We start from the raw sequence: 27623 nt of genomic DNA, 5'->3' as shown, positions 1-27623 counted from the left end.
TAGGTATAATCCACTGTGCCAGACCAAAATAATTTTTATTTATTTAGTATTTTTTAGAGACAAGGTCTCACTTGGTCATCTAGGCTGGAGTGCAGTGGCACAATCATAGCTCACTGCAGCCTCCAACTCCAGGGCTCAAGCAATCCCCCCACCTCAGCCTCCTGAGTAGCTGGTTCTACAGGCTCGTACCACCATGCCAACTAATTTTTTTATTTTTGTAGAGGCAGGGTCTTGCTGTGTTGCCTAGGCTGGTCTTGAACTCTTGGCCTGAAGCAATCCTCCTGCCTGGGCCTCCCAAAGTGCTAGGGTTATAGGGCATGAGCCACCATGCCCAACCTGTACCCAGAGTGACTGTCTCTAGATTGGAATCCAATACGTTGCCTGTAGCTAAAGTCCCAGGAGAGCAGGAAGGGAGAAAGGATATCTGATGGTTACAATGTGGCTCCCCTGTCATGATGCTGGTTATGGTTGTGCCCCTCCCCACCCCCCAGCCACCCCCTTACCCCTATGTATACCAAACTTTTTGGCTCAAGCAGGGGACTCTCTTTTTTTTCTGTTACATATACCAAACATGTTGTGAGGTTGATACTATTGACCATCTCCATAACTAGGAGCTCATACTTCTCCCTGTTTGCTAAAATGGGGGCATAGGAGCCTTCTCACAGGGGCCATTTCCAGGTTTTCTATAACTTGCCCAAGTGTTCCTCCAGGTTCTGTTTTTTCCTAAAGATAAAAAGAAATTTGCTCTCCATCTAAGCACTGCCACAAGGAACTCTCAGAGAGCGTGGTTGGTGTTCCCAAGGGCCTAAGTTTTCATCACCAAGTCCTTGTTCACTTTCTTTGTTATAATATTTTGTCCAGGACATATTTCAAGTCAAGCTGGCTGTTTCTAGATACCAAACTCCTAACTACAGGGGAAGGGGTACAGGAAAGAAAGAATTGTAAAAATTTATAAGATAAGTAGAACTTTCTCTGCTTTCTCTGAAACTATCTGGTTGCTCTCAATCCATATTGGTATGGTTGACTTACATTTAAAGGAAGATAAAATTGCCCTCTCTTCCCAGTTTTTGGAGGGTCTGCCATCTTGACTTTGTATTTTGCCATAGCTATTAAATCTTAAATCTAGCCCAAATATTCTAATGGGACCTACAGTTTAATTATCTCCCATAATATCTAGCCCCCATCTCTTACAGCTATCAAATGGAAGGCAAAACTGTCCAATTCTTCTGAACCCTCTCTGCTCAGCACTACTGAGCCATTCAGCAGGACAATGGGACAGACAGAAGGTCTAGAAGGGGGTATTCCATGTGCCCTCAGTGACTCAATCACACCAAATAATAACAACAGCCATTAAGTAGATATCAAGTGTTCACATGCATTATAATCTTTCTGTTTTATTTTGTTTGAGATGGAGTTTCACTCTTGTTGCTCAGGCTGGAGAGCAATGGCACAATCTCAGCTCACTGCAACCTCCACCTCCTGGGTTCAAGTGATTTTCCTGCCTCAGCCACTCAAGAAGCTGGGATTACAGGCGTGTGCCACTACTCCCGGCTAATTTTTGTATTTTTAGTAGAGACGAGGTTTCACCATCTTGGCTAGGCTGGTCTCAAACTCCTTACCTCAGGTGATCTGCCTGCCTCAGCCTCCCAAAGTGCTGGGATTATAGGCATGAACCACCGTGCCTGGTCCCATGCATGATAATCTTTAATTGAAATAGCAGCCCTATTAAGTTGGTACTTATCTTAATCTTTTTGAATGAGGAACTGAACTGAGTGTTCTTTTTTTTTTTTTCTTTTATTATTATTATTATTGTTATTATTATACTTTAGGTTTTATGGTACATGTGCGCAATGTGCAGGTAAGTTACATATGTATACATGTGCCATGCTGGTGCGCTGCACCCACCAACTCGTCATCTAGCATTAGGTATATCTCCCAATGCTATCCCTCCCCCCTCCCCCCACCCCACAACAGTCCCCTGAGTGTGATGTGGGAACTGAACTGAGTGTTCTAATATTATTGACGAGGAACTGAAGCTTAGAAAGAGAACTTATATCTTTAACATTTCTACAGTAACACAGCTAACACAGCTAGTCAGTGGTGGAACTTGAATTCAGACTCAGGGCTGCTGAGTTCAAAACCCAGATTATAAATCACCATGATGTAGTCTAGCAAGCTCCTAGACTTACCAATTCCCTCAGCCTCCTCTATCTTGCCACTGCCAATTGAAACACAGATTATGGACTAGAAATACTTTTGTTTTTAAGGAAAGAAAACCCCAAGAAGCCAACACACACACACACACACAATCACATACACAATCACACACACACTCACAATCTCACACACACAATCTCACACACACACACACACACGGGTCCTTGTGACTAATGCCAAACACAGAGCTCTGGGATGCCTTATTGTTGAAACAATGCCATAAAATAGGAGAAAAGTGATAAAACTAAGAAGCCACTCTAAAAATGACTATTCAGTAAGCCAAATAGGGAATACTGTTTTATTTTAGTTTTATAGTATATACACACAAGTTTTATAATATATACATATATACACACAAGCCGTCCAAAATATGTCCTTTTCACTGCTTCAGTGTTAAAATGTGTAGGATGAACAAAATTAGTCCCAGGAAGGGGACATCACTGTAGAGATCACTGTCAAAGAATGTGAGAGAGGTGGGGAATTGAGAGTTGTACTTGACCTCCAAAAGCAGGAAAGACAAGGTCTGGAGAGGAAAAGGGAAACAATTGAGATGGAACATTGCCCATCCAAGGAAGTCCAGAGGCAGAAATGGCCAGGACACATTTGGGGCACCCTCAAGAGATCAAGCACTTAAAATACACAGACAAGTAGTGGAAGCTGGGGTTGAAGAAGTGAGTGGGGAAGTGTTATGAAGGGCTTTGAATGCCAGGATGAGGATGGCAGAGCCCATGTAAATTCTGAAATTAGAGAGTGTTATGAGAAGAACGGAGAGTGGGAGAGACCAGTTAATGAGGAGACACCTGCAGTAATGTAGAGGTGGGTGATGAACACCTGGATGAGCATAGGGGCTTCCAAGAGACAAAGGAAAGACTTAATAACTTTGCAGGACTAAATGATAGATCAGATATAAGGGGTAGAGAAAAGAGTCTCAAATGACTGCAGTTTCTCCAAAAATGTTTTGAGATTGAGATGGACAGGTAGTTCATCTGGGCTGAGCTATAGTGGAGGGAGCTGGGAGGGAGGAAGAGGAAGAGGCCTGGAACAGGGGAAGGGAAAGAGAATCTGCAAGACTGGGCCCTGATGCTACCTAGTTTTGTGATCAGATCCCATTACTTGCCCTAGTCTCTGCTTTCTAATTTCTAAATTTAGGAATTTCATCCAGGAAACATGTGTTGGGCCCCCAATATGTGCCACCTACTGTATGCAATTTTTTTTGTCTTGTATTTCCTCTGCGGGCTGGTGGTTGCCCTAGCCAGAGTAGTGTGAGTCTCTTTGGGACCAGTCTTCTGATCAAGGAACCCAAGCACGTGTTTCCTTTAGAAAAGCCTAGCTTTTGCTTCCCTCTAGTGGCTACTTAGTGCCACTAGACCTCTGCCTTTACTCTTTTTGTCCCTGGAGAGCTGGTCTGAATTGAAAATTAAGAAGTTAAGACCAGGCGCAGTGGCTCATGCCTGTAATCCCAGCACTTTGGGAGGCCGAGGCGGGTGGATCATGAGGTCAGGATATCAAGACCACCCTGGCTAACACGGTGAAACCCCGTCTCTACTAAAAATACAAAAAATTAGCTGGGCGTGGTGGCAGGTGCCTGTAGTCCCAGCTACTCGGGAGGCTGAGCCAGGAGAATGGCGTGAACCCAGGAGGTGGAGCTTGCAGTGAGCTGAGATCGCGCCACTGCACTCCAGCCTGTGCAACAGAGCCAGACTCTGTCTTAAAAAAAAAAAAAAAGAAGTTAAGATGAAGCTGGATCATAAACCATGCACATGGTCAAGGGAACAGTACAAAGTGTTCCCTAGAGCGCATGTCATGGTAGTTGGTATCCAGAGAGGATGGTGAGAGGAGGAGATAAAGGAGGCATGATGTCATGAACCAGAGGTGAGGCATGGGGTAGCAGTCAGTCCCAAAGCAAAACCAACCAACAATAGCAGATGGGAGCAGAAAATCACATTAGGACTTACCCAGTAAGTGTGTTAACCTGAGCAAATGGAAAGTATGGGGTCATAGATAAAGGCCTATCTTTACACTGAAGAAGATAAGGTCAGGGATAAGGGGAAACCCTAACAGTAATTTGCTGAGGGCAAAAACTTGACATGAAGATGCTTTAAGATGCTGGGAACCCTTTCTGTTGCTGCTACCAATTCTACTCATTGCTGGGTACATGTGCTGGATCTGGGGTGGTGCCAGCACAGCTGGAGATGGGCTCATGGTGGTGGAGCTCAGCAACTGACCCAGAAAGAGGCAGATGCTCGGGGGTCCTGCTGGCTCCTAGCTAAGCAGGAGTGAAGATGTTATTGACTGTTGCAGCCAAGGGAGGGCTCACAAACTAACAATATAAACAGCTCTGAGAAGACACAACCACAGCAGTAGCAAGTGGAGCAATGGACTGAGGCAGCACTGGTAAGAGCCAGTCACTTTCTGAGGGACCCCATTCCCCATCCCTGGGCCAGCATCCCTCATTTTTCCTGTTATCACATTCAGCATGCATACACGTGATGTGTGTCTCCTTAGAGACTGTAAGCATGGTGCAGGTAGGGACATCACAGCTGTCTCCCTGACTGCTGTATGCCCCATGCCCAGCACAGCAGCTGGCTGGTGAAGAAGAATAAGTGCATGGATGAGGAGGCTGGACTCATTAGGCTTGGAGTCCTGCCTTTGCAGTTAGCTATTAGGATGCAATCTTTAGCTAGTCATTTCACCTGTCTGAGCCTCAATTTCCTCATCTATAAAATCAGATGATAATGCCAACCTTATGAGATCTATGAGGGTCAGATGATGTCTATGAAAGAGTTTATAAATGATAAAGGGCCATACAGATGTTAATTATTATCTTAGTCTGCCTGAAGATGAAAAATTAACAAGATGTCTGCTGACATTTCTTCTGGCCTGAGAGACAGTGACCAGGAGTATTTGCTTTCTGAATCAAAGCATTTAGAATGTGCTGTTTCTTCTGAACATGAATCTGTAAGGCACCCTGCTCCCAGCCGGACCCATTACAGAGGCAGGTTGTTCTCCTCTCAGGTGCTCCGCATGTGCCCTCTTCCCATCTCCAGTCCTGGCAGACAGGCTGCCTATCCCCAGATTACCTAACAATAATTAGACCAACCAGAGTTTCGTGGTCAACCAGAGGAGAGCTTGGCCTCTTTCCAGGAATTAGTTTGCCAGGTTTCTATGTGTGACTGGATACCTTGACCTCCACCCTACAACCACAGTGTAAATAAACATGTATTATCTACCCTGATTTGGCAACCAGTTCCAAGATTTCTCTTCCCAGTCTGATTCCAGTCTGTTGTTTCTCTAGGATGCCCAGTATAGGAAGAGCAGAAAGTCACATCCAGGGCCCTACAAAGGGAAATTATAGCCTAAATTTAGGGTACTAAATCTTTGAAACCTGGGTTTGGGAATAGTTTACTTTTTTTTTCTTTCTAGTCTGCCAGATTATCTCAATATATGTCATTAAGGGTGCTTTGGAAATTGATTTCTTTTTGTTTGTTTGTTTTTTGAGATGGAGTTTCACTCTTGTCGCCCAGGCTGGAGTGCAATGGTGCCGTCTCTGCTCACTGCAACCTGCACCTCCCAGGTTCAAGTGATTCTCCCACCTCAGCCTCCTGAGTAGCTGGGATTGCAGGCGCCTGCCACCACGCCTGGCTAATTTTTGTATTTCTGGTAGAGACAGGGTTTCACCATGTTGACCAGGCTGGTCTCGAACTCCTGACCTCAGGTGATCTGCCTACCTCTGCCTCCTGACGTGCTAGGATTACAGGCGTGAGCCAGTGTGCCCAGCCCTGGAAATGGATTTCTACTCCCTCGACACAAGATTTCAGTGCAAGAAAACACATCTCGGGTGCATGCCAAGTTAAGATTACTGGATAAACAATATATAACATTTATTAAGCATGTAATGCATGTCAGGGTTTACCTGTGTTATGTAATCCTTCCAATAACTCTATATGGCAGGAATTAATATGATTCCTACTTTACAGATAAGGAAAATGAGCCAAAGAGAGACTAATTAACTTGCTCCAGATGATACAGATAGTAGCAACTGAGACAGATTCAAACCTAAGCAGGCTAGCTCCAGACCCAGTAATCCACAGAAAGGGAAATGGTTACCCACATCTGAATAATTGAGGTTTGATGACATTTTGCACTTCTGTGAAAATCGTCTCTGGTCTTTGGCCTGGTTTACTCTGAAGCTCAATTTTCCAGTGTTGCACAGTCCATGCAGTAGACAATTTGCAGGAATGCCTGGGGCTTTCAGAGAAGCCCATAACTTCTTATCTCTCTCTAACCATGAGTTGCTCTTTTTGATCTCAGGTTTCACCCAGCCACCTCTTCTCCCTCTTCTGTAGGTAGGCTTGGGATTTTCAGAATCATGTCTATGAGCTCTTTCCTCCTTCCAAAGCTATAGGGTGTGTTGCAGGAAATGCCTTCCTGTGCAAGCACAATCAAAACAGCAGTACAGACAGCCTCAGTTAAGCACAAAGGAGCCAGGAGATGCCTCCCTGTAGACAGGACAGTTGGACAGTTACCTCCAGGTTGAGGGTCAGTGTTGCAGAGGCAAAGTTGCCAGTGGGTTAATTCTCCCAGCCGCATCTCTATTGACAACTTGTGTGGGTTCCCCAGGGGCAATGAGATGAATATAGAAGGGAGGATAAATACCAGTTGCTACTACTGCCTCTTCTTTCCCTGAGGAGAGTATGGCTCTGCCTTTCTCACCCAAACTTGAGTGAGTGTCTAGTCTAGATGTTCTCTGAAGCCTAGGCAGGGAGTACAGAGATAAAGAACAGGCAAAGGCCAGGCACTGTGGCTCACGCCTGTAATTCCAGCACTTTGGGAGGCCAAGGTGGGAGGATCACTTCAGCCCAGGAGTTCGAGACCAGCCTGGGTATCATGGCGAAACCCCATCTCCACTAAAAATACTAAAATTAGCCAGGTTTGGTGGCATGCACCTGTAATTCCAGCTACTTGGGAGGCAGAGGCAGGAGAATCACTTGACCTGGGTGGCGGAGGTTTGAGAAGCCCCTGTGAATTAAGTTGGGGTTTTTAGTTGGCTACATGCTCAATGGAAGCCAGCAGCACAACTTGACCAAAAGGCCCTCAGATTACATTCTCCTTTTTCAGTGTTGTTGTTCCATTTTCTGCAAAATTTCCTTGACATTATCTTGCAACTCATCTATGAAATGTCTCATTTCGGCCATAATATTTTTAACTTCTGAGAGCTCTTTCTCATTCTACAACTTTTTCCCTTTATCTAACAGCTTGTTCTTTTTCCATGGATACAATATCCTCTCTTATCTTTCTGAGGATTTTATAGTGTTACAGATGTTTTATTATCCTGCTTGCATTTTGTTTCCTCCGAGTTCCTGGTCCTTTTTCTGTTTATTTATTTTGGTCTCTGTTAGAGAGGTTTTTCTGAAAAGTCTGGTAATCTATAGCTGAATATTCACATTTATGACTGAGGCACAAAAGCTGACTTGATTTTCTGTGTAAAGGAAGGAACTTGTTGACTTAAAGTTCTCACTGTGGAGTGATCTGGCAGGGCACTGGAGGTTTTGGGAGCAGAGAGAAATCTCTAAATGTCAGTATTTGAGTATCTGTACATCTTTTGGTTTCTCCCATGAATGATTCTAAAATCTCCCTAACATGTTTATATGTGGCTGCTAGCATTCTGGGATCCAAGAGGGACAAGGATACTAGCCATCTCTCCATTCTACATTTAAGCCTTCACTGAATTTCATTTTTCAGGAAAGTGCGCATAGGATAGAAGAGGGATCTAGGGGTCCCATCTTCCTGTTTTAGCCCCACCTGTAGGTCCACCCTCAGTGCCGTCTGGTGCTTCCACTCCCTGGGCCTTTCTGAGGGTTGGGCAGAGATAACTGGCAGGAACTTGAATCTCATCTTCTCATTCTACCAAGTCAGTATCATTCTTGCATCTGCTTTCTGTCATTAAAGAAAAAAAAAGTTCTCGGCCCGGCGCAGTGGCTCACACCTGTAATCCCAGCACTTTGCGAGGCCGAGGCGGGCGGATCACGAGGTCAGGAGAATGGCGTGCACCCGGGAGGCGGAGCTTGCAGTGAGCCAAGATCGCACCACTGCACTCCAGCATGGGTGACAGAGCGAGACTCTGTCTCAAAATAAATAAATAAATAAATAAATAAATAAATAAATAAATAATAAAAAAAAAGTTACCTTGTTTACTACCTCCCATTCTCTTTGTTCTTGTGGATTTATGTTTCCCCCCACTAACACCTTATGTTGTTTTTGTCAGGTTTAGGAATTCATGGAGATATAGTCACATGATTAAAGGGCAAGATAAATTTGGTTGAAAGGGGCTGAGAAAAAAAAATTAACAGTTATCTGTAAGACACTAATAGGAATAGGTGGGCAGCCAATGGGAGAGACCTCTCAGACATTGTAACTAGGCATCTCAGTTATATATCAGGCAATAATTCATGGAATTTATTCACTCGCGCATTCAACAGATATTTATCACCTGCTGTGTGCCAGGCATTGCTCTAAACTCGGGAGATACGACCATGAGCAAGACGGAATGCTCTGCTCTTCTGTATCTTACATAGGATAAGAGTAACACATAATTTATGTAAACAAGGCAACACATTAATGATAAGTGCTCAAGAAAATTCAATAGCACTGTGTGTTAGAGAGTCAATATAGAAACTACTCTACTTATCAAATATTAAAACTGGAAGCGGCCCTGGAGTCCAATTTCCTCATCTTAAAAATGAGGAAATTTAGGTATGAAGAAGGGAAGGGGCTTGCTAAGTGTCATACATGGGTAAAACCTGCACCAGCACCAAGGCCTCCTGATTCCCACTCCTGCATTCTTCCCACTATTAATTACTATGCAGTTCGCAAGAACTGCAAGACCAGGGGACCATGGTGCTCATTTACGCACCATGGGAAACAACTAAACCAAATAGCTCCTTCAGTTGCAGTTAGTAGAAGCCACAGTTCCAGCAAGCAAAGATAAAGTAAATTGTAAGCTTTAGCCTCTTAATTGGACCTGGCAGCTCCATGGGCTTCCAACATACAAACTGATGAAATCCCAGAGCTCCACGACAATGTTCCTAAATGCCCAGACATTGCTTTACACATTTGCTAAAATAATTATAATCAATTCAAGATAAAAGCACAGCACTAAGCTCTTTTAAAGGAACCTAGTTTCTGGAGAGCCCTTCAGAGTTTTATAGTAGGGCGAGGACAGAAGTTTAGTAGAGGAAGGATTTGAAGCAGCTATACTAAAGCATCATCAGCAATTTGGGGGCTTTCCTGAAGCTTCTATAGTGGCCCTAGAGCAAAATTGGAAACTGTCCATCTGCTGCCCCATTTTTCCCCTCAAAGCGTTATGCCTCCTTGAAATATTTGCATTTTTCCCCATTACCTTTGTTGATTTGTTTATTGTTGATGTTATCATTACTTTCATTATAAAGCAGCACTTATGTGAGAAACACTGGGCAATACTGGAGATTAGAAAGCCAGAGGGAAAATTACCCAGAGCGCACCACGCAACAATACCAGTGTTAACATTTCAACAAATTTTCTTTCTGTTTCCAGTGAATAAGGTTGCTAAGTTGTTGATGATGTTCACACAGTTATATATACAACTGTACATCTTGTCTTCTTAAAAAATTTTTTACTTTATATGAGATAAGTATTTAAGCTATTACAAAGCTTTATAAATAATCTAATGGCTGCATAATTAATTACTCACTTAGTAGATATATCATAATTACTTAACCATTCCCTTCCTGTTAGGTTTTTTAAATAATTTCAACTTCCATATTAGATTCAAGGGTTACACGTGCAGTTTTGTCACCTAGGTATATTGTGTGATGCTGAGGTTTTGGGTACAAATGATCCCGTCACCCAGATAGTAAGCATAGTACCCAATAGGTAGCTTTTTAACCCTCATCCACTTCCCACTGGGTAGATTTTTATATATAGTATTGGGGCAGGGGGGCAGTGATGTTATTGTTGTAAAATTTTCTTCATTTGAAAAAATGCTATTATGAGCATTTTCATGCTTAAAGTACAGCTGCATGTCACTCGTGTGGTGCATCTCATCTTTTTGCATTTGGAAGGGAATCATAGTCTGCTTTGAGGTGTTTCATGGTAAGGGACATACCTAATTAAATGAAATCACTTTCTGATGGAGGAATTCCAGGCATTAGCAGCAGGTGCAGGGAGTGTTGAGGGGAGGAGAGAAAGACAGTTTTTGCACAGGAGTTGGCAGGACTTCATGGTGCCCTTGAAACCGTGCCAAGTAGATATGCTCCAGCTTTACATTTTTTGCCAGCCAGCTCTGGCCTCCTGTGAGGCTGTTCATATGTAGATGTTAATTTATGTGAACTTGGTGCCTCAGGCTGGCTAAGAATTGTGGAGGAATCAGATGATCAGATGGAAGAAGTTGGAGGACAGGCAGCCAGAGGAGGAGGAGGAGGTCAGACTTATCTGATGGGCGCTCTTGGGCACAGCTCCCCCTCTGTCAAGAGTATCAGATCCAAGTGTTCTGCAAGGCAGTGTCAGAAGTCAGTATTCACAGGTTAGAAGGCTCAGTTGGCAAATATTGAGGGCAGGTATCAGATTCTGGGGTAAGGGGTCTTCTTCACATGGAAGCTTCCTGGAAAGCAGTGCGGAATGAAGAGGCAAGAGTGAATCCTCATTTTGCATAAGGGAATCCTCAGTCCCACCATGCCTTTGTTTTTATCATAACAGGAGAAGTATGTGCTGATTTGAGGGAGGTCTGAGTCACCTTACCTAGTGAGCCTCAGGGTCAGTTCTTCTAGTTAGGGCAAAACTCCATGAAGATTACTTTAAAAAAAAAAAGGATTCATTTACATAATAATGTATATGCATATATACAGTTGATACAGTCTGTTACCAAACAACATGCCATCAAAATTGATGTTTAAAATTTCTTCTGTAGTCCTTTCCTCCCAAATTTAAATAATAATTCACTAATACCTCCAGAATTTTTTTTTTCTTTGAGACGGAGTCTCACTGTGACTCCCAGGCTGGAGTGCAATGGCATGATCTCGGCTCACTGCAACCTCTGCTTCCCAGGTTTGTGCAATTCTCCTGCCTCAGCCTCCCGAGTAGCTGGGACTACAGGTGTGCACCACCACACCCGGCTAATTTTTTGTATTTTTAGTAGAAACAGGTTTCAACATGTTGGCCAGGCTGGTCTGGAACTCCTGACCTCAAGTGATCCACCCCCCTCGGCTTCCCAGAATGCTGGGATTACAGTCACGAGCCACTGTGCCCAGCCCATAACTTATTTTTTAGACAATAATTTAGCTCTCTCTGCTTAAGGCACTATCCTAGGTGCTTTAATATTATCTCATTTAATCTTCACAACAAGCTATCCCCATTTGACAGATGAAGAAATTGAGACAAAGAGGTGAAGTAACTTGCTCCTGGTCACACAGTTGGTGAGGAGCTGCAGAGCCCATGCCCTAAACGAGGCTATGCTGCCTTGGAGAATGGAGCAGAGACACAGAGGTGCACAAATGGAAGGTCTGAAATGACAACAGGAGAATTCTTCAGGGGTCCTGTCCTCACTCTCTGGATGCCATTGGGAAACCATCAGGGAATAACTGTGTCTTTTCCATAACATGAGGAAGCTCATAGGGACAATCTAGCTCACACAGTTTATAGAAGAAGGAGGTTCAGTTAATCCCCAAATATTAATCATGTAAAAATAGACCTAAATGAAAATGATCATTTCTGGTGAATGTGAGAACTTTGAAAATGCAGATGGAGTTACAAAGAGTGGTTACAAAATGTCCCCTGTGTATGTAGCGGTCCATGCTGGAAAGAAGCCAACACAGCTATCACTGTGGAGCTGGAGGAAAGTGAAGACAGGAGGAGCTCCTTCTGCCCTTCTGGGAAGCATCGCGGAGGGTGAAGGAGGCCGTGTCCACCCAGGGATTGGTCAGCAGGGGAACAGGCCCCACTGGGAATGGCCAGGACCCAGAAAGGAGAGAGACTGGGAAAGTAAGGACAAGGAGCTGGATGGTAACTCAGCAGCAGGCACTTGGAGGGAAGCCAGGCAGACAATTAGCATCAAGAAGGCTTAGCAGGCCTTAGGCAGGGTTCTAGGGAATTAGGCAGAGAAAATATCTGAGAGCTCCCGGGAAGGGGGCCAAGACTTAAGCATGAAAGGCCAGACAAGGACTCGCTGCTGGAGTGGGAGCATACAGTGAGGGAAGTAAGATGAGAGAAGATTCCAGAAGCAGGGGTACAAGATCAGGGAAGAATCAAAAACATAACCTGAATGCGTGCCGAGATTCTGTGCTGCCTACTCAGCTCCCAGCATCTCCCTGAGTAGGAATAACTTTGGTCTTAGAATCTTACCCTACAGCATCCCTGGAGGAGAGGATGAGAAGGGACTGTTGCAGGAGCAGCTCTGCCTGACCCCTCAAACCATTTCCCCAGCACCCTCACTTGTTGGCCATTCTTTGGAATTCGCTTCTTGCCAGGGTAGGGACCTGGTGTAGTAAATCTTTTTGATCAACCATTGAGGTGAAGTGAATCAGGATATTCATCATGTATTTGAACCATAATGGCTTTTGGGCTGCATCTAAAGCTTGAGCCTGGTTGTCTATAACGTGTGAGCGTGGAAGAAATTGCCCATTGATCTTGTTTCCACTTCTTCCTTTGTCTGCACTAGGCAGCCTACAGAAGGCAAACACCGCCATCTAGTGGTGTGTCTAGGCTTCTCGCCAGGAACTGTGTCTTGAATTGTAGAGAGACACAAGCCTGGCTTTTTATCCTCTCCCGTCCAGCCCATGGGTCTGATTGTAACCCACCCTAGAGGGAAGTGGGTCTTGTATCTGGGTGCCATGCTGGGCTGTTTGCGACTAGAGCTTCAGGCCCCTTCTGCTCTAACAGTCTGCAAAAGGACTACACTCATCCCTGGACTCAACCATGTTGCCCTGAAAGGGCTGCAAGTTGCATCCCCAGCTATGTGTGAGCTTGGCCTCAAGAAGCAACCCTGAGCCCCTGGCATTGTCACAGAGGAGCAGCTCCACTGAGATGCAGAAGCTCAGTGATAGAGAGTCTCTCAGTTAGAAAGAATTTCAGTCATCTAGGCCGGCATTCTACAGAGTCCATTAGTGAGGTGGAATCAAATTAGTGGGATGTCAACAGCAATAGAGAAAAACATAAAATAGAATGTCAGAGTGGAGCTTGTGTTTCAGTGATATATCTATTCACATGTAGTGTTCCCTGGTCAGAATGTGAAATGTATTTCTTATAGAGCACTTTGGGACCTGACTCCTAGCACTTTGGGAGACTGAAGCAGGAGGATCAGTTGGGCCCAGGAGTTCAAGACAAACATAGTGAGACCATGTCTCTACAAAAATAAAAATAAAAATTAGCTGGGTGTGGTGGTACACACCTGTGGTCCCAGCTACTAAGCAGGCTGAGGTGGGAGGATCACTTGAGCCACAGAGGTAGAGGCTGCAGTGAGCCAAGATTGCACCACTGCGTTCCAGCCTGGGTTTCAGAATGAGACCCTGTCTGGGGGCAGTGGAAGGCATCCCCAGGCCCTAACCCAGGCCTACTGAATCATGATGTGTGATTGAGGGGTGGAGCAAGAGAAGGAACTGCTAGGGAATCTCCATTTTATTAGCTCTCTACATGATTTTTATGTATACTCAATGCCCAACCACTGATATTGACATTTCTGAGCTTGAATTTCCTGATGTATGAGATGGAGATGATGGTACCACCTGGTTATTGTGAGGACCAAGTGGATAATTAATGTAAAGGTATTTTGCTAACTGTAAAAGTACTCTAGAGATTTGAGGTGTCTCCATCCCACAGAATCCTTCTCTATACGATGTTTTTAAGGAGGATAGCACCAGGAGAGTGGGGGAGTGAAGACTGCATTTAATGGGACCAGGAGAGTTACATGGAAAAATATTTTCTTCTGTCTCCTTCCACCTTCTACCTTCTGTCCTGCAGATTTCCTGATTTGATCCCAATGGCAGTCCTATGGGAACGTGGTTAGCACAGACTCCCTGCCCTGTAACTGGTGGTGATGCATATTGCCAACATCAGTCTGATGCATTATTTTAACTTTTTCAAGCCCCCTCTGACATCGAAGTCCCTTTAGTGGAAATTTCTCACAGTCCTGAATGCTGAGCTTTTGGTACTGGTGGGACTGTTAATTCTCTACTCACTGTGGCGTTCACTGTGTATGCCACTGGGCAGAAGCTTCCCAGAATGTGTGTGAAATGGCTACACAACATATTTGGACAAGTGCATTAATATGGCCACTGGTGCAGAAAATTTGGGCCCTGAAGGCTTAAGTCAGAGATGCACAGACTGAAGTCAAATTCCTGGAGGTGGTGCAAGGACTTTGCCTCCAAACTGTTTTTGGGGTGAACTTTAGAGGATAACAGGCTACCAAGCTGGGCCTCAGCCTCCTCATTCCTTCCCTTCCCTACCTGTCACTCTGCCTCTAAGTGCAGCTGCTCTTCCAAGAGGGAGACTGTACTTAGTTCTATGAGACAAACTAATAACCGAATGGATCCTCATGGAAATATGAAGCCAGAAGAAAGGGGGGAAGTGGGGCCAAATCCCCAAGGTGAAAAAGTGAGAAGTCTCAGCATTCAGCCAGTAGGGGTTGTTCCTGTCAACACCTTTTATTGGTTCTGCCCCAGGATCAGTGAAGTAGGAAAATGCCAGTGTGGAGCCAAGCCAGCATGGAGCATGAGGGCTGGGCATATGTACCTAAGTAAGAAATGGCCCGTCTTCCCTTCTGATTCTTCCTCCTGGTCACCAGTGCCTGAGCCTTTGAGGCTATTCCCCTCCCAGACAGACATTGCTTTACTTCTGCCTTTGCATTGAAGCCTCATTCTTTTTGTAGTCCTCGTAGCCTCGATTTTAGGCCGATGGCTCCAGTAAGGGGTGGGGATGGGAGGTGTTGCAGGGGTTAGAAGGAAGGAAGGTTGTCTCTTCCATTATTCCCTATCATCTAGTGAGAATCTAGTGGGAGGGGTGAGTTAGAACAGATGCCCAAACAATAGGAGTCTGAGGGTGGTAGTCAGGGCAGGGACAGGGCACAGGGTAGAACCCTTGGAAGGAGTAAAGGGGCATACAGGGAAGGAGTTTAACGGCACAATTAGCTGAAGCTTGGCAAAGGAATAATGAGCTCTAACGAAGCAAGAGGAATTAGAATCAAAGCCCTGGTTCTGGGCAGGCTTTAGACCATGGCTACAGCTAGAAAGCCTGAGTGATTGAATAGCACTGTGCTAATTACATTTTTTTCTTGTTTTCTTTCCTGTTCTCAACTCTCCTTTTCATCTTCTGCCATCTCTCCGCCCTAAACACCATTTTTCCTCTTTATTCCCCTTCTCTTCCTCCTTACCTCTGCTCTCACACATCCTTCGTCCCCTCTTACCAACCCTCTCCCATATTTCTCCCCACTTCCTCCATGCCCTCCTGTTCTACTCCCTCCACCACCACCCACCAAAGCTCTCTGGTGGATGTGAGCTGACAGTGGTCCTCCAGGACTTCAGTGCGGGCCACAGCAGCGAGCTGACCATCCAGGTGGGGCAGACGGTAGAGCTGCTGGAACGGCCCAGCGAGCGGCCCGGTTGGTGTCTGGTCCGTACCACCGAACGGAGCCCACCCTTGGAGGGTCTGGTCCCCAGCAGCGCCCTGTGCATCTCACACTCCCGAAGCAGCGTGGAGATGGACTGCTTCTTCCCCTTGGTGAAAGGTAGGAGAACAGAGCGGGTGGGAGGCACAGACCAAGGAGGCCACAAGCGCTGGCCTGACTCTAGCTGAAGACCACCATGGAAGCGACCTGTCTCACAGACCCATTTTTACCCTGTGGGGTTTCTTTGGGACCTGATTGTGAAGAGAATGGGTTGGGAACTTGGAGAGGAAGAGCTCCCGAGTAACTGTGTGTGACTTTGGGAAGGTCATTTAGCCTTCCTGAGTCAGTTTTGTCTTAGAAATGAAGGTTGAATTAAATAATCTCTAAGATCTCTTCCAGTTTTCCCATCATATCACACTAAATTCGGAAAAGTCCTCTTCTACCTTTGGCCAAATATGGCTTAGACTCATCCTTTCTCCACTGACCCACTCCCCCTTCACAGCAACTTCTGGCTCTCTGACCCCCCACCAAGTACTCACATGCTGACCTGGAGACACCAGGCACACCCAGGGAGGAGCCACAGCTGAGTCAAATCTGATCCTCCCCTCAGCCCGGCCAGGGTTTGAGGTCCGTGACTCCTTTATGTGCCTTCAACAGATAAAGTATTCTAGCCTTGGCTTTTATTGTATGTAAGCTCTGTGTTCCCTTCACATGCCTGTTTACTCACTTTTTCTCATGCCAGGGAGACTAAACTTCTCATGACAGTGTTTCTTTAGGGGTAGTCTCTGGATTAGTAATATCAGCATGCCCTGGGAACCTGTTAGAAATGCAGGTGCCAGCCTGGGCAACATAGTGAGACCCTGTCTCTACAAAAATTTAAAAATGCAAGGTGGCACATACCTATAGTCCCAGCTACTTGGAAGGCTGAGGCAGGAGAATCACTTGAACCCGAGAGGCTGAGGTTGCAATGAGGCTCCAGCGAGCCAAGATTGTGCCACTGCACTCCAGCCTGGGCAACAGAGCGAGACTGTCTCAAAAAAAAAAATTTTTAAATTAAAAAATTAGCTGGGCAAGGTGATGTTCACTTGTAGTCCCAACTACTCAGGGCATGGTGAGGCAGGAGGATCACTTGAGCCCAGGAGTTTGAGGCTGCAGTGAGTTGTAGTGTATTGCTGCACTCCAACCTGGCTGACAGAGCAAGACCCCACCTCTAAAAATAAAAAATCAAAGTTAAAAAAAAAGCCAGGTACAGTGGCTCACACCTGTAATCCCAACACTTTGGGAGGCTGGCTTGAGATTAGGAGTTTGAGACCAGCCTGGGCAACATAGTGAGACCCCCATCTCTACAAAAACAAAAAAATTTAGCCAGGCATGGTGGCACACACCCATAGTCCCAGCTACCCAGTGGGGGGCTGGGGCAGGAGGATCACTTGAGCCTGGGAGGACAAGATTGCAGTAAACCATGCTTGCACCACTGCACTCCAGACTGGGTGACAGAGCAAGGTCCTGCCTCAAAAAAGTTTTTTTTTTAATTTAATTTTTAAAAAGAAAGAAACGCAAATGATCAGAACCCCCACTCCTCCAGAGCTGGTGGGTCCCAACAGTCTGTGTTTTAACAAGCCCTCCAGGTGGCTCTGATGCACATTTGAGTTTGAGATCCACTGACGTGTGAAGTCCAAGTGGCAGAGGCCTTGCAGCCAAGCATTTTACACTGAGGAAGCCAAAGCCAGGCCTTAGTTCTGGGCTTATTTTTGTAACTGGCCAGATAATCAGCAGCAGGGATGCCTTCTATGCAGACCTGTGCTAGATATTTCTAGGAGAGGAAGATGGGGCACGAGGGTCAGCATGGAGACCTGCTGCAAGCTTCCTGATGGTTACTGTGAACTCGGAACATGTTTAAAACGCTCTGGTGTCTGGAGTGCCATCTGGTCTACCCTCAAAGCCTGACTTCCTTTCCTCCACTAGATGGCAGCAGCAGGCTGCATTGTTTGTGCTGCATCCAGCCTTCCAGGGTTTTTTCCACCAGGAGAAAAATGTCAGCTAAAACCGCCGCCCTGATTCTCCTCGTGCCCTCCACTCCCAGTTTAGTCATTGCCTGCTTTCCCCCCTATCCTCTGAGGACTAAGGAGAGACTGTGTCAGGAAGTTGTGTGGGAATTTGAAATTGCAGGCACAAGAGGAAAATCAAGGAAACTCAGGAATCTGGTTCCGCTTGAAGTGTAGCCAAGAGAACAGGGTACACAGAAGGTAGATTGTGAGGGTAAAATGAGGTAATGGAGACAAAACACAGCAGTGCCTGGCATTCAATGCACCTTAGTTGTCATGATAAGTTTTTGCTATTATATCATTTGCCATAGATTATCCAGCAAAATAACTGCACACTCCCACAAGTCCAGTTGAGAGACCCATCTGCAGAGACGAAACCAAGCACAGCAATTCATTTGCCGCAAAAGGCTAACATTCCTTGGATCCCCAGGTGTGGGTCGTTTTCATCAGGAGGGACTCAGCTTCAAGGGAAGACGAGACTTCCTGACCTAGACCTGGCCTCCTAGCCTGAGGCTGGGTAAAATATGCACTCCCTCTCTGCTGGGGCTGCCACATGTGCAACTTGGCAGGAGCAAACCCAAGGTGGAAAATCAGAGAGCAGTGTCAGAGTCAGTCTCTGATCCCGAGGCGGGAGGTGGAAGCATTCAGGGTAAGAACTGAACAGGACTGGGGGTTCTCTCTACTATAGGACAGATTAGTGGAGATTTAACTAAAAATAGGAGCTGAAGACCAGGAATGGAAAATAGAGGCAAGAGACAAAGCTGGGAGGGAGGCTGTCATAGAACTTTCCAGCTAACTCTGCCAACCAGCATAGCTTCTTAAAGGTACCAGCAGTGCCTATCACCCATTTCCTTGGCTCTTTTTATTTCCAGGTTGGTTCCTGTTTCCCCAAGCTTAGGCCAGTTATGCTGAGCCTTCAAATGGCAACCTGTGAGGTCTATCTTCTCACCCATGTGAGCTCTGAATACAGAGGTCCCCGACTCCCAGTAGTCAAGGACCTAAGTCGGCCAGGCACAGCGGCTCACTCCTGTAATCCCAGCACTTTGGGAAGCTGAAGCAGGTGGATTGCTCAGGCTCAGGATTTCGAGACCAGCCTGGGCAACATGGCGAAACCCTGTCTTTACAAAAAAATTTAAAAATTAGCCAGGTGGGGTGGTGTGCACTTATATAGTCCCAGCTACTCGGGAGGCTGAGGTGGGAGGATCACCTGATCCCAGGAGGCTGAGGCTGCAGTGAACCATGATCACGCCACTGTGCTCCAGCCTGGGTGACAGAGTGAAACCCTGTCTCAAAAAAAAAAAAGAAAGAAAAAAGGGGACCTAAGTCTGCATTCTCCATGGAGCATTCCTTATGCCCTTAACTAGACCCCATTTGAAAGTATGTGCAGTCATGCACATGGCCCAGCCTCAAAACCCTTTCCCTCTCTCTCTGGGGTCTGCCCAGAGTGTTGGCCTTAGCTAAGACCCAATAAGCTGTTCCTTCTCTTAATTCCAGCTGGCTGCCTGCTGGCAAACCGCCTTTTCTTCTCTCAGCAGTAATTTGTCTCCAGTGGGTGCTTTACCTTATAAGTTATGCACAACTAGATTGAGAATAAAATGTTCCACTGGGGGTTGTGGAATAGGACAGAATGGTCTCATCTGGTGTCAGGAGGTTGGAATCAATTCCTTTTTCAATTCCCATAAGAGAACTGGTCCTCTTAGCATTTGCAGAGAGCACCAAGTCAGCATTCTCGCAGGCTGTGTGAAGCAGGGACTATGTGTGATGGCTAAGCACCTTGTGAGTGCTCAGGCCATGACCATCACCCCGGGAATGGGGACAAAAGAACCACAGGATGGTTCTTGATGATCCACTAGAACAGGGTTCTCAATGCTGGCTGCACATGAGAATCATCTGGGAGCTTTTCCAAATGACAATGCCCAGACCCCACCTAGAACAAATGGAATCAGAATCTCTGGATGGGGCCTGAGGGTCAGTATTTTTAAGTGTTCCATAGGTGAATCTAAGGTGCAGTCAGGGTTGAGAACCACTGCACTAGCCCGGTCTCCTCTCTTCCAGGAGAACACTCAGGCTCAGAAAGCAAGGTGACCTCCCTGAAGCCACAGGGAGTCTGTGGCCGAGCTGGTGCAGACCAGGGCTCCCAGCACCTGTTGGGCTTCTGGGTAGTGCTAGGGCTCCTCTCTGCCCTTCCCTCCTCTGCCTTCTGTGGGAGCAGTGGTTGGTTATTTCCTCCTGATATGTCTTGGTGTCATTCATGACGGGGTTGGTGAAAAAGAGTGGGGCTGTGTGACAGAATTGGGGTGGGGCTGCATTTCCTGCTACTTTACTGCCACTCTGACATCTTAGGGCTTCTCACTGGGATTGGGCCCTCCAGCCCTAGTCCTGCCTTTCCACAGTCCCCTCTCACTTTCACAGCAGCAGGTGGTGGAGGGCAGCACCTCCCAAGAGGCAAGCCTTTGTAGCAGTGGTTTCCAACTCTGGATGCACCTTAGAAACCACCTGGAGGAGGTTTCTAAAAATACTGATGCCTCATACCCACCCCAGAACAATTAATCCAGCTGCCAAGGACCTGGACATCATACCCACCCCAGAACAATTAATCCAGCTGCCAAGGACCTGGACATCAGTATATTTTTAAGTTCTTTTGTGAAAAAAAATAAAAAGAAAAAAATTAGCCGGGCATAGTGGCATGCACCTGTAGTCCCAGCTACTCAGGAGGCAGAGATGGGAGGATTGCTTGAGCCTGAGGATTCAAGGCTATAGTGAGCTGTGTTCACGCCACTGCACTCCAGCCTGGGCAAAAGAGTGAGACCCTATCTCAGGGGGAAAAAAAAGAAGAACGAACTTAGTGATTCTGATGTTCCCTTAGGGTTGAGAACCACTGCTTTGTGGACTCAGCACCCCCAGGATGTCAAGCTTAGGAGATACTTAAAGATGTATTAGAAGGGTTGAGGGTTAATATCCAGATTATATAAAGAACTCCTGCAACTCAACAACAACCAAAAACTAAATTTAAAAATGGACAAAGGACTTAAACAGAAATTTCTCCAAAGAAGATATACAAGTGACCAATAAGTACATGAAAAGATATTCAACATCACTAATTATTGCTAGAAAAGTGATAATCAAAACAACAATAACATGTCACTGCAAAGGATGGCTATTGTTTAAAATGTGCACACACAGAAAATAACAAGTATTATGAGGATGTGGAGAAATTGGAACCCTTGTACGCTGCTGGTGGGAATGCAAAATGGTACAGCTGCCATGGAAAACAGTATGGGATTCCTCAAAAAAGTAAAAATAAGATTATCATATCATCTAGCAATCCAACATCTGAGTATATATCCAAAGGAATTGAAAGCAAGGACACAAGCAGAAATTTGTACACCCATGCTTATAGCAGCATTATTCACAATAGTCAAAAGGTGAAAGCAACCCCAGTGTCCAGCAACAGGTGAATTGAATATATACCTACAATGGGATACTCTTCAGCCTTAGAAAGTTAGGAAATTCTAACACATGCCACAACATGAATGAACCTTGAGGACATTAGGATAAGTGAAATAAGCCAGACACAAAAGGACAAATACTATATGATTCCATTTAAATGAAATACCTTGAGTAGTCAACTTTTTAGATGTAGAAAGAATGATGATTGCCAGGGGCTGGAGGGAATGGGGAATTAGTGCCTGTTGGGTACAGAGTTTCAGTTTTGCAAGATGAAAAATGTTCTGGAGATGGATGGTGATGATGGTTGCATGACAACGTGAATGGACTTAATGCCACTGAACTGTACACTTAAAAATGGTGAGAATGGCTTTTTAAAAAGTATTGGTCCTGGGTACTTCTGCCCCAGGCTCCAATAACCAGTCTAGGTTCTTCTGTACCTGGCTGTACAGGACACCTGTGTTCTTTTTCCTGTGCACTTTCTTCCCTGGATGGGACTGAGGGTCTGGAGAAGCTGTAAGGAAATACCTCTCTTCTTATGATACCAAGCCCAAGGCTTCCCCCGTGAGCTTCAGAAGCAGATGTTCTAGAGGAAAGGGACAGTGGCCCATGGCACCCCTGGCTTGTTCATGAGGAGTCCTCTCGCTGGGGGCCTCCTGATGATTTCTGCTGTTACCACCTACCTGGCCTCAGGAACAGCTTCCCCATGCTGTGGAAGGTGGTGGAGAACTGTGGATAAAACTTGGGCTCTGAAGGCAATTACCATCAACAGCCTGAGAATGCTGGGCAAGTTTGATACTGTCAACCTGTATTAAGTGTGTCACCAACTCACAAAAATACCTAACACTTACTGAGCTTTACCATGGGCCAGGTTCTGGGTTGCTTTAATGGTAATAGCAATAATATTTTCCTCATCTTACAGATAAAGACACTGAGTCTTAAAAAGATTAGGTAACATGCTCAAAGTCACATAGTTGACAAGCAGTGGGCCTAAATTTGAACCCAAGCCTGTCCATTTCCCAAGTCTCACTTTACCACTGTGTTCTACACCCTCCCAAGTCTGAAAGCCTTTGAGACAGGCACTTTAGTTTATTCTCCCATCTGACTTGGCTTGTTAGCCAGTCTAGCTGAATCTAAAAAGCATCAACCCCATTATAGTTACACATACCCACCTTCCCACTCTCCCTCTAACCTCTGGCCCCAAATGCCCCACTCTCTAGGAAGAGTGGCAGCAATCAGAGACAGATTTTGTCCTGTGGGTGCTTTGCCAACTAATAAGATTCTGATGTCCTCGGCTGGAGCAGAATGACTCCAAGGAGCACTCTGGACAGCAGGCTGAGCTTAGTCCAACTCTGATAGCAGCCTGCCAACCCCTGGTGCTGGTCCAGTCTGTTCAACAAATTGTCTGCAGAATAGAAGTCCCCTGCACTTTCTGCTGCCAGGAGCCAAAACGCCAAAAAGTTCAGGCTCCTCTGCCTACCAGGAGAGTCCTCCAAAGGTCTTTCTCTACCTCTTACTTTTCAGTATAATTCTGCATTAGGAGCCCTACCCTCAGGTTTTTCATTTATTCCATAATGCCTAACATGGCTTCATTATGGGAGGCTAAAAAAATAATTGGAGGATGAATATTCCCTAAACATTTCCTTTCAGGTATGAAGTGACATGTTATAAATTGCAGCTTGCTGATTTACTTCATCCTACAATCCTCAATTCCAAGATTGAAGTACGATCCTTCAATCGTTTTCATTTGTATAAGATTGTACTTGTAATTGACTAGATGTGAGGTAGTCCTTTGAGATTCAGAACTCACTTCCTCATAGAAGCAAAAGTATACATGGGAGTATGATCAATGAAGGTGAGAACAGGTTTCCACACTAGCCCACAACATTTTCCTTTATATTAGCATAGCTGAATTACACTATGTTTGCAATGAAAAGGTGTGGTATGGTGTTTTTAAAAATTATAATACTGTTGGGTAAGAATAGCTGAAACCCAAAAATAATGCATTTGAATAAGAAATGTTGTAATTTATTTGAGTACTGATACTTTTTGAAGAAAAGTGTGTTTAAAGATAGATGGAGAGGGTCTAAAAGGAGCTCCTTGACATTTTTCAGAATTATAAAAAGTTAGAGTTGAAACTTACTCTTTTTATAACTGGATAAAACCAATTCTTGATTAGATTTAATTTCACTCCAGAACATTGGCTTCTTTTGGCTCCTGGGATCTTAGAATTGAAAAGCAGGTGAAAGGTGTTCTAGCTCACTCTCTTTCCTAATACAAGAAACCCCTTCCACAATGTACTTGACAAGTGGTCAGCTAAGCATTACTTGAGCACTTCTAGGGGCTGGGAGCTTAATATTTCTACAGCCTGTTGGATTTTAGTGTAATTCTAAGGGCTAGAATATTCCTCATATATAGCACTGAAATCCAAACCCTTTCTACCCATGTCTCCTTCTATTCTCCCCCGTCTGAGCCCCAAGTGTAAATCCACCAGTGCTAATTATTATTCTCCCTCTCCTTCTGATCTGTATCTAGAAGAAAGTAATACAATTTGCAGATAAAATGTTAAACACTTCTTTCCTAAGCTATACAAGCCTAGCAATTTCTCCATAAATCCTTTTATTAAATGCTTAGAGCAGAACAAAATGTTTTTAATTAAATTCAACAATCCTGACTTGTTTAAAGTGATCGTTTGTGTTTATGGATTAATAGTCCTTTCCAACATCCTTGGATTTGAGAACTTCACAGTCCATCCTTACCCTTGAACTTTGGGCATCCCCTGGTTTCTCACTCACAGACACCTGATCTGTTGTCCTCTCTGGGCATAGAGCTTAGAGGCAAGTGCCTTCCACTCTGAGATTCTCTACAGGCTGGCCTTTTTTCCTGGTTATTCCCTACAGTCATTCATATTGCTATTTGTTCTACAGTAGCATTTTTACTACCTTTTATTCATGTCTTCCTGAATTACCTCTAGGATCCTTTCCACTTCTAAAAATGTCTGTTTTTTTCTCTCCACATCAGGTAATTATTTGTTAATTTAAAGGGATTAACCAAAGTATCCTGTGTTTATTTTTTATTTTTATTTTTATTTTGGAGACAGGGTCTCACTCTGTTGCCCAGGCTGGAGGACAGTGGCAAGTAGCTGGGACCACAGGTGCTTGCCACCATCCCTAGCTAATTTTTGTATTTTTTTGTAGAGATGAGGTTTCGCCACGTTGCCCAGGCTGGTCTCGAACTCCTGAGCTCAAGCAATCTGCCTGCCTTGGCCTACCAAAGTGCTGGGATTACAGGTGTGAGCCACCACACCCAGCCAAAGTATCCTATTTTTGATGCATATAAGCATAGCATAAATATCTTCATTTTGAGGTCCAATTTTTTAATTTCGGGTGCATGAAATCTCCATTTTTGTAGTAAAAAATGGTTGAGACTGGGTGCAGTGGCTCACATCTTTAACCCCAGCACTTTGGGAGGCCAAGGCAGGTGGATCACTTGAGCTCAGGAGTTCTAGACCAGACTGGGCAACATGGTGAAACCTCATCTCTACCAAAAATACAAAAAATTAGCTGGTCATGGTGGCATGCACCTGTGGTCCCAGCTGCTGGGGGTGGGGGTGGGGGAAGGGCTGCAGTGGGAAGGGAGGTGGAGGTTGCAGTGAGCCTAGTTTTTGCCACTGTACTCCAGTCTGGCTGACAAAGCAAGACCCCATCTCAAAAAAAGAAAAAAAAAACAGGTTGACTGACAGCAATTTCAATTAAAAATGGCCCAACCTAATGTATTGTAATCTACTGTTTTTTTCCTTAAAAGGGTACTGGCAAATCTTTGAAAACAGAACAGAATTTAGTTCTCAGGGAATCAGATGGGGTGGGAAGAGGACAGGGTATGGAATGAGAAGCCACTTATTTTGAGTAGAATGTCACTTAATCTTCCTGGGTTTAGCTTCCACGTTTATGCAAAAGGAAGCTGATAAAAATGCTTATGTAACAGAGTTGCTGGGAGGCTCAAGGGTAGAAATGTTAAGTAAAAGTGATTTTTAAACTGTGAGGTTGGTTTTATTATTATGTGCACAGGCTGATTGTTTAGGATAAAACAAAAGTTGTCTGTGGCTTTACCTCGGTATGCAGTAGACTATAAAAACATGGTCTGTCTGTAATCCCAACACTTTCAGAGGTTGAGGCAGGAGAACCACTTGAGCCCAGGAGTTCCAGACCAGCCTGGGCAACAGAGTGAGACCCCGTCTCTAGGAAAAATTTTTAAAAAGCCGGGCATGCTAGTGAGTGCCTATAGCCTCAGCTACTTGGAGGGTTGAGGTAAGAGGATCACTTGAGCCCAGGAGGTCGAGCCTGCAGTGAGCTGTCATTGAGCCATTGCACTCCAGCCTGGGTGACAGAGCGAGACCCTGTCTCCAAAAAAATGTCTTGGGGTGGAAGACCTAAGTCTGAATCCTGGCCACTGGCTAGATGATGACCTTGGGTAAGACACTTAAAATCTATGAAATAAGCCGGATGTGATCACACACCTGTGGTCCTAGCTGCCTGGGACGGGAGAGAGGATGGCTTGAGTTCATTGCTGCAGTGAGCTGTGATTGCACAACTGCACTCCAGCCTAGGCAATGGAGCAAGACTCCGTTTCTAAAAATTCTAATTTTAAAAAATCTGTGAAATTGATTAATAGCACTTAAACTCCAACAAGGTAGACTTTGCAGCCCAGTTATGCCCCACCAAAGGTGGTCAATTAATGTGAAGTTCCCTGCCTGCTCTTTGTCTAAGTTCTGATACTTCTATAGGGCTGAGTACAGGGTGTTTCCAGCCTGAATCATCCCCAGGATTGTTCAAGAGGTCAGGGTTCTCTTTCTAGTTTCCATTGGTTTTCTTTTTCTTTTTTTTTCCCAGACAGGGTCTCACTCTATAGCCCAGGCTGGAGTTCAGTGGCATGATCAGGCCTCACTGCAGCCTTGACCTCCCAGGTTCAAGTGATCCTTCTGCCTCAGCAACCCCCAAGTAGCTGGGACTATAAGTGCGAGCCATTGCACCTCCATAGGTTTTCAGAGGCCCTAGCACAACCTCCTGTCTGTACTGGCTCCCTTCCCTCAGTCTCTATTCCTGATCTACCCTGGGTCCTTTCTACAGTCCACCAACAGCAGGTCCTTCTGGCTCTGTGATTTCCCAAGAAATAATGGCTTAATCCTCTCATAACTTTCTTTTGACTTTAACCCAGAGGATTGAGATAATATTTGATATATTTGAGCTAAAAATTCGAGTTTTTCCTTGGCTTGTACCTCTGGCACCTCTCCATGACCTATTCTCTGTCATTAATTCTGTGGTACTTGAAGGTAACATTTGGACCACATTATGGAGATGGGCTGACCTGTGTGATGGGGGTTGTGATGACACTGTGAGTGTTGGGTGTATATGAGGGGACCACTCTTTAATTCAAAGAAGAATAGGACAGAGAGGAGTTTCGTGGAAACTGCCTCAGGCCTGATTTGTTCTGGTTGAGATGTCCTGCCTGTGGCTACATCCATCTAATACTTTAGGACATGAAAGGGCTTAGAATCAAAGCCTCAAATAGGAACATGTCAGGGCAAGCCACATCCTTCTCTAAATACAACTCAGTGTCATGCTGCCTCCAAGTAGAACTGAAGCAGGAAGACCCAGGTGTCCAGGGAAAGAGCTGGTCTCTCTGGGTCCCTCTGCAGAGATCCTGCATTTTTCCCTTTTGTAGCCAGCCTGCTATGACTTTGCTTATGTTAAATGCCAATTTCAACAGCATGTTTTCATGCCTGCTGGTGCCCACTGTAAATCTGTGACATCTACATGTTGATGATGCCCCTTATCATCCAGAGGGGAAGTCAGGGCGAAACTTGAATATGCTCTTTGGAGCCACATGAACCAGCTGATGGAGCTCGGAGCTAAAATGAGAGCCTCAGGATTTGATCCCAGAGAAGAAAGTCTGCCACTGACTGCTTTCTGAGAAGAAGCTGGAGATGATGGAGAGGAGGTTACCCCAGCAAATAGAATGTTCCCCCAGAGGAAAGATGGTGCAGTTTTCTTGCTTACAGCTAGCTAAGCTGAAAGCACTTTCCCCCTAGATGGAGAGGAGGTTACCCCAGCAAACAGAATGTTCCCCCAGAGGAAAGATGGTGCAGTTTTCTTGCTTACAGCTAGCTAAGCCGAAAGCACTTTCCCCCTAGAAGAACACGGGGACCCAGGAATGACATGCACTGAATGTGACTTGGGGAAAAGAGAAGGCAAGGCAGTGGTCTAGACAATCTTGGGATGTGCCCA

The 27623-nt window shown here is 45.2% G+C and overlaps 1 protein-coding gene across 16 annotated transcripts in view; it reads left to right on the top strand.

Annotated features, from left to right (window-relative positions):
- Positions 1-27623, top strand: part of KALRN (kalirin RhoGEF kinase) — a 687608-nt gene that overhangs the window by 511291 nt on the left and 148694 nt on the right. For all 16 annotated transcript variants that reach the window (XM_054551360.2, XM_054551365.2, XM_054551362.2 and 13 more), the window contains exon 34: positions 15721-15967. In XM_054551360.2, coding sequence (XP_054407335.2) covers positions 15721-15967 — 247 coding nt within the window. The remainder of the gene's footprint in view (positions 1-15720; positions 15968-27623) is intronic.

Source organism: Pongo abelii, chromosome 2, assembly GCF_028885655.2.
Source record: "Pongo abelii isolate AG06213 chromosome 2, NHGRI_mPonAbe1-v2.0_pri, whole genome shotgun sequence".
NCBI lineage: Eukaryota > Metazoa > Chordata > Mammalia > Primates > Hominidae > Pongo > Pongo abelii.
The sequence above is the reverse complement of the archived record's forward strand: the minus strand, read 5'-3'. Positions and strand labels throughout refer to the sequence as shown.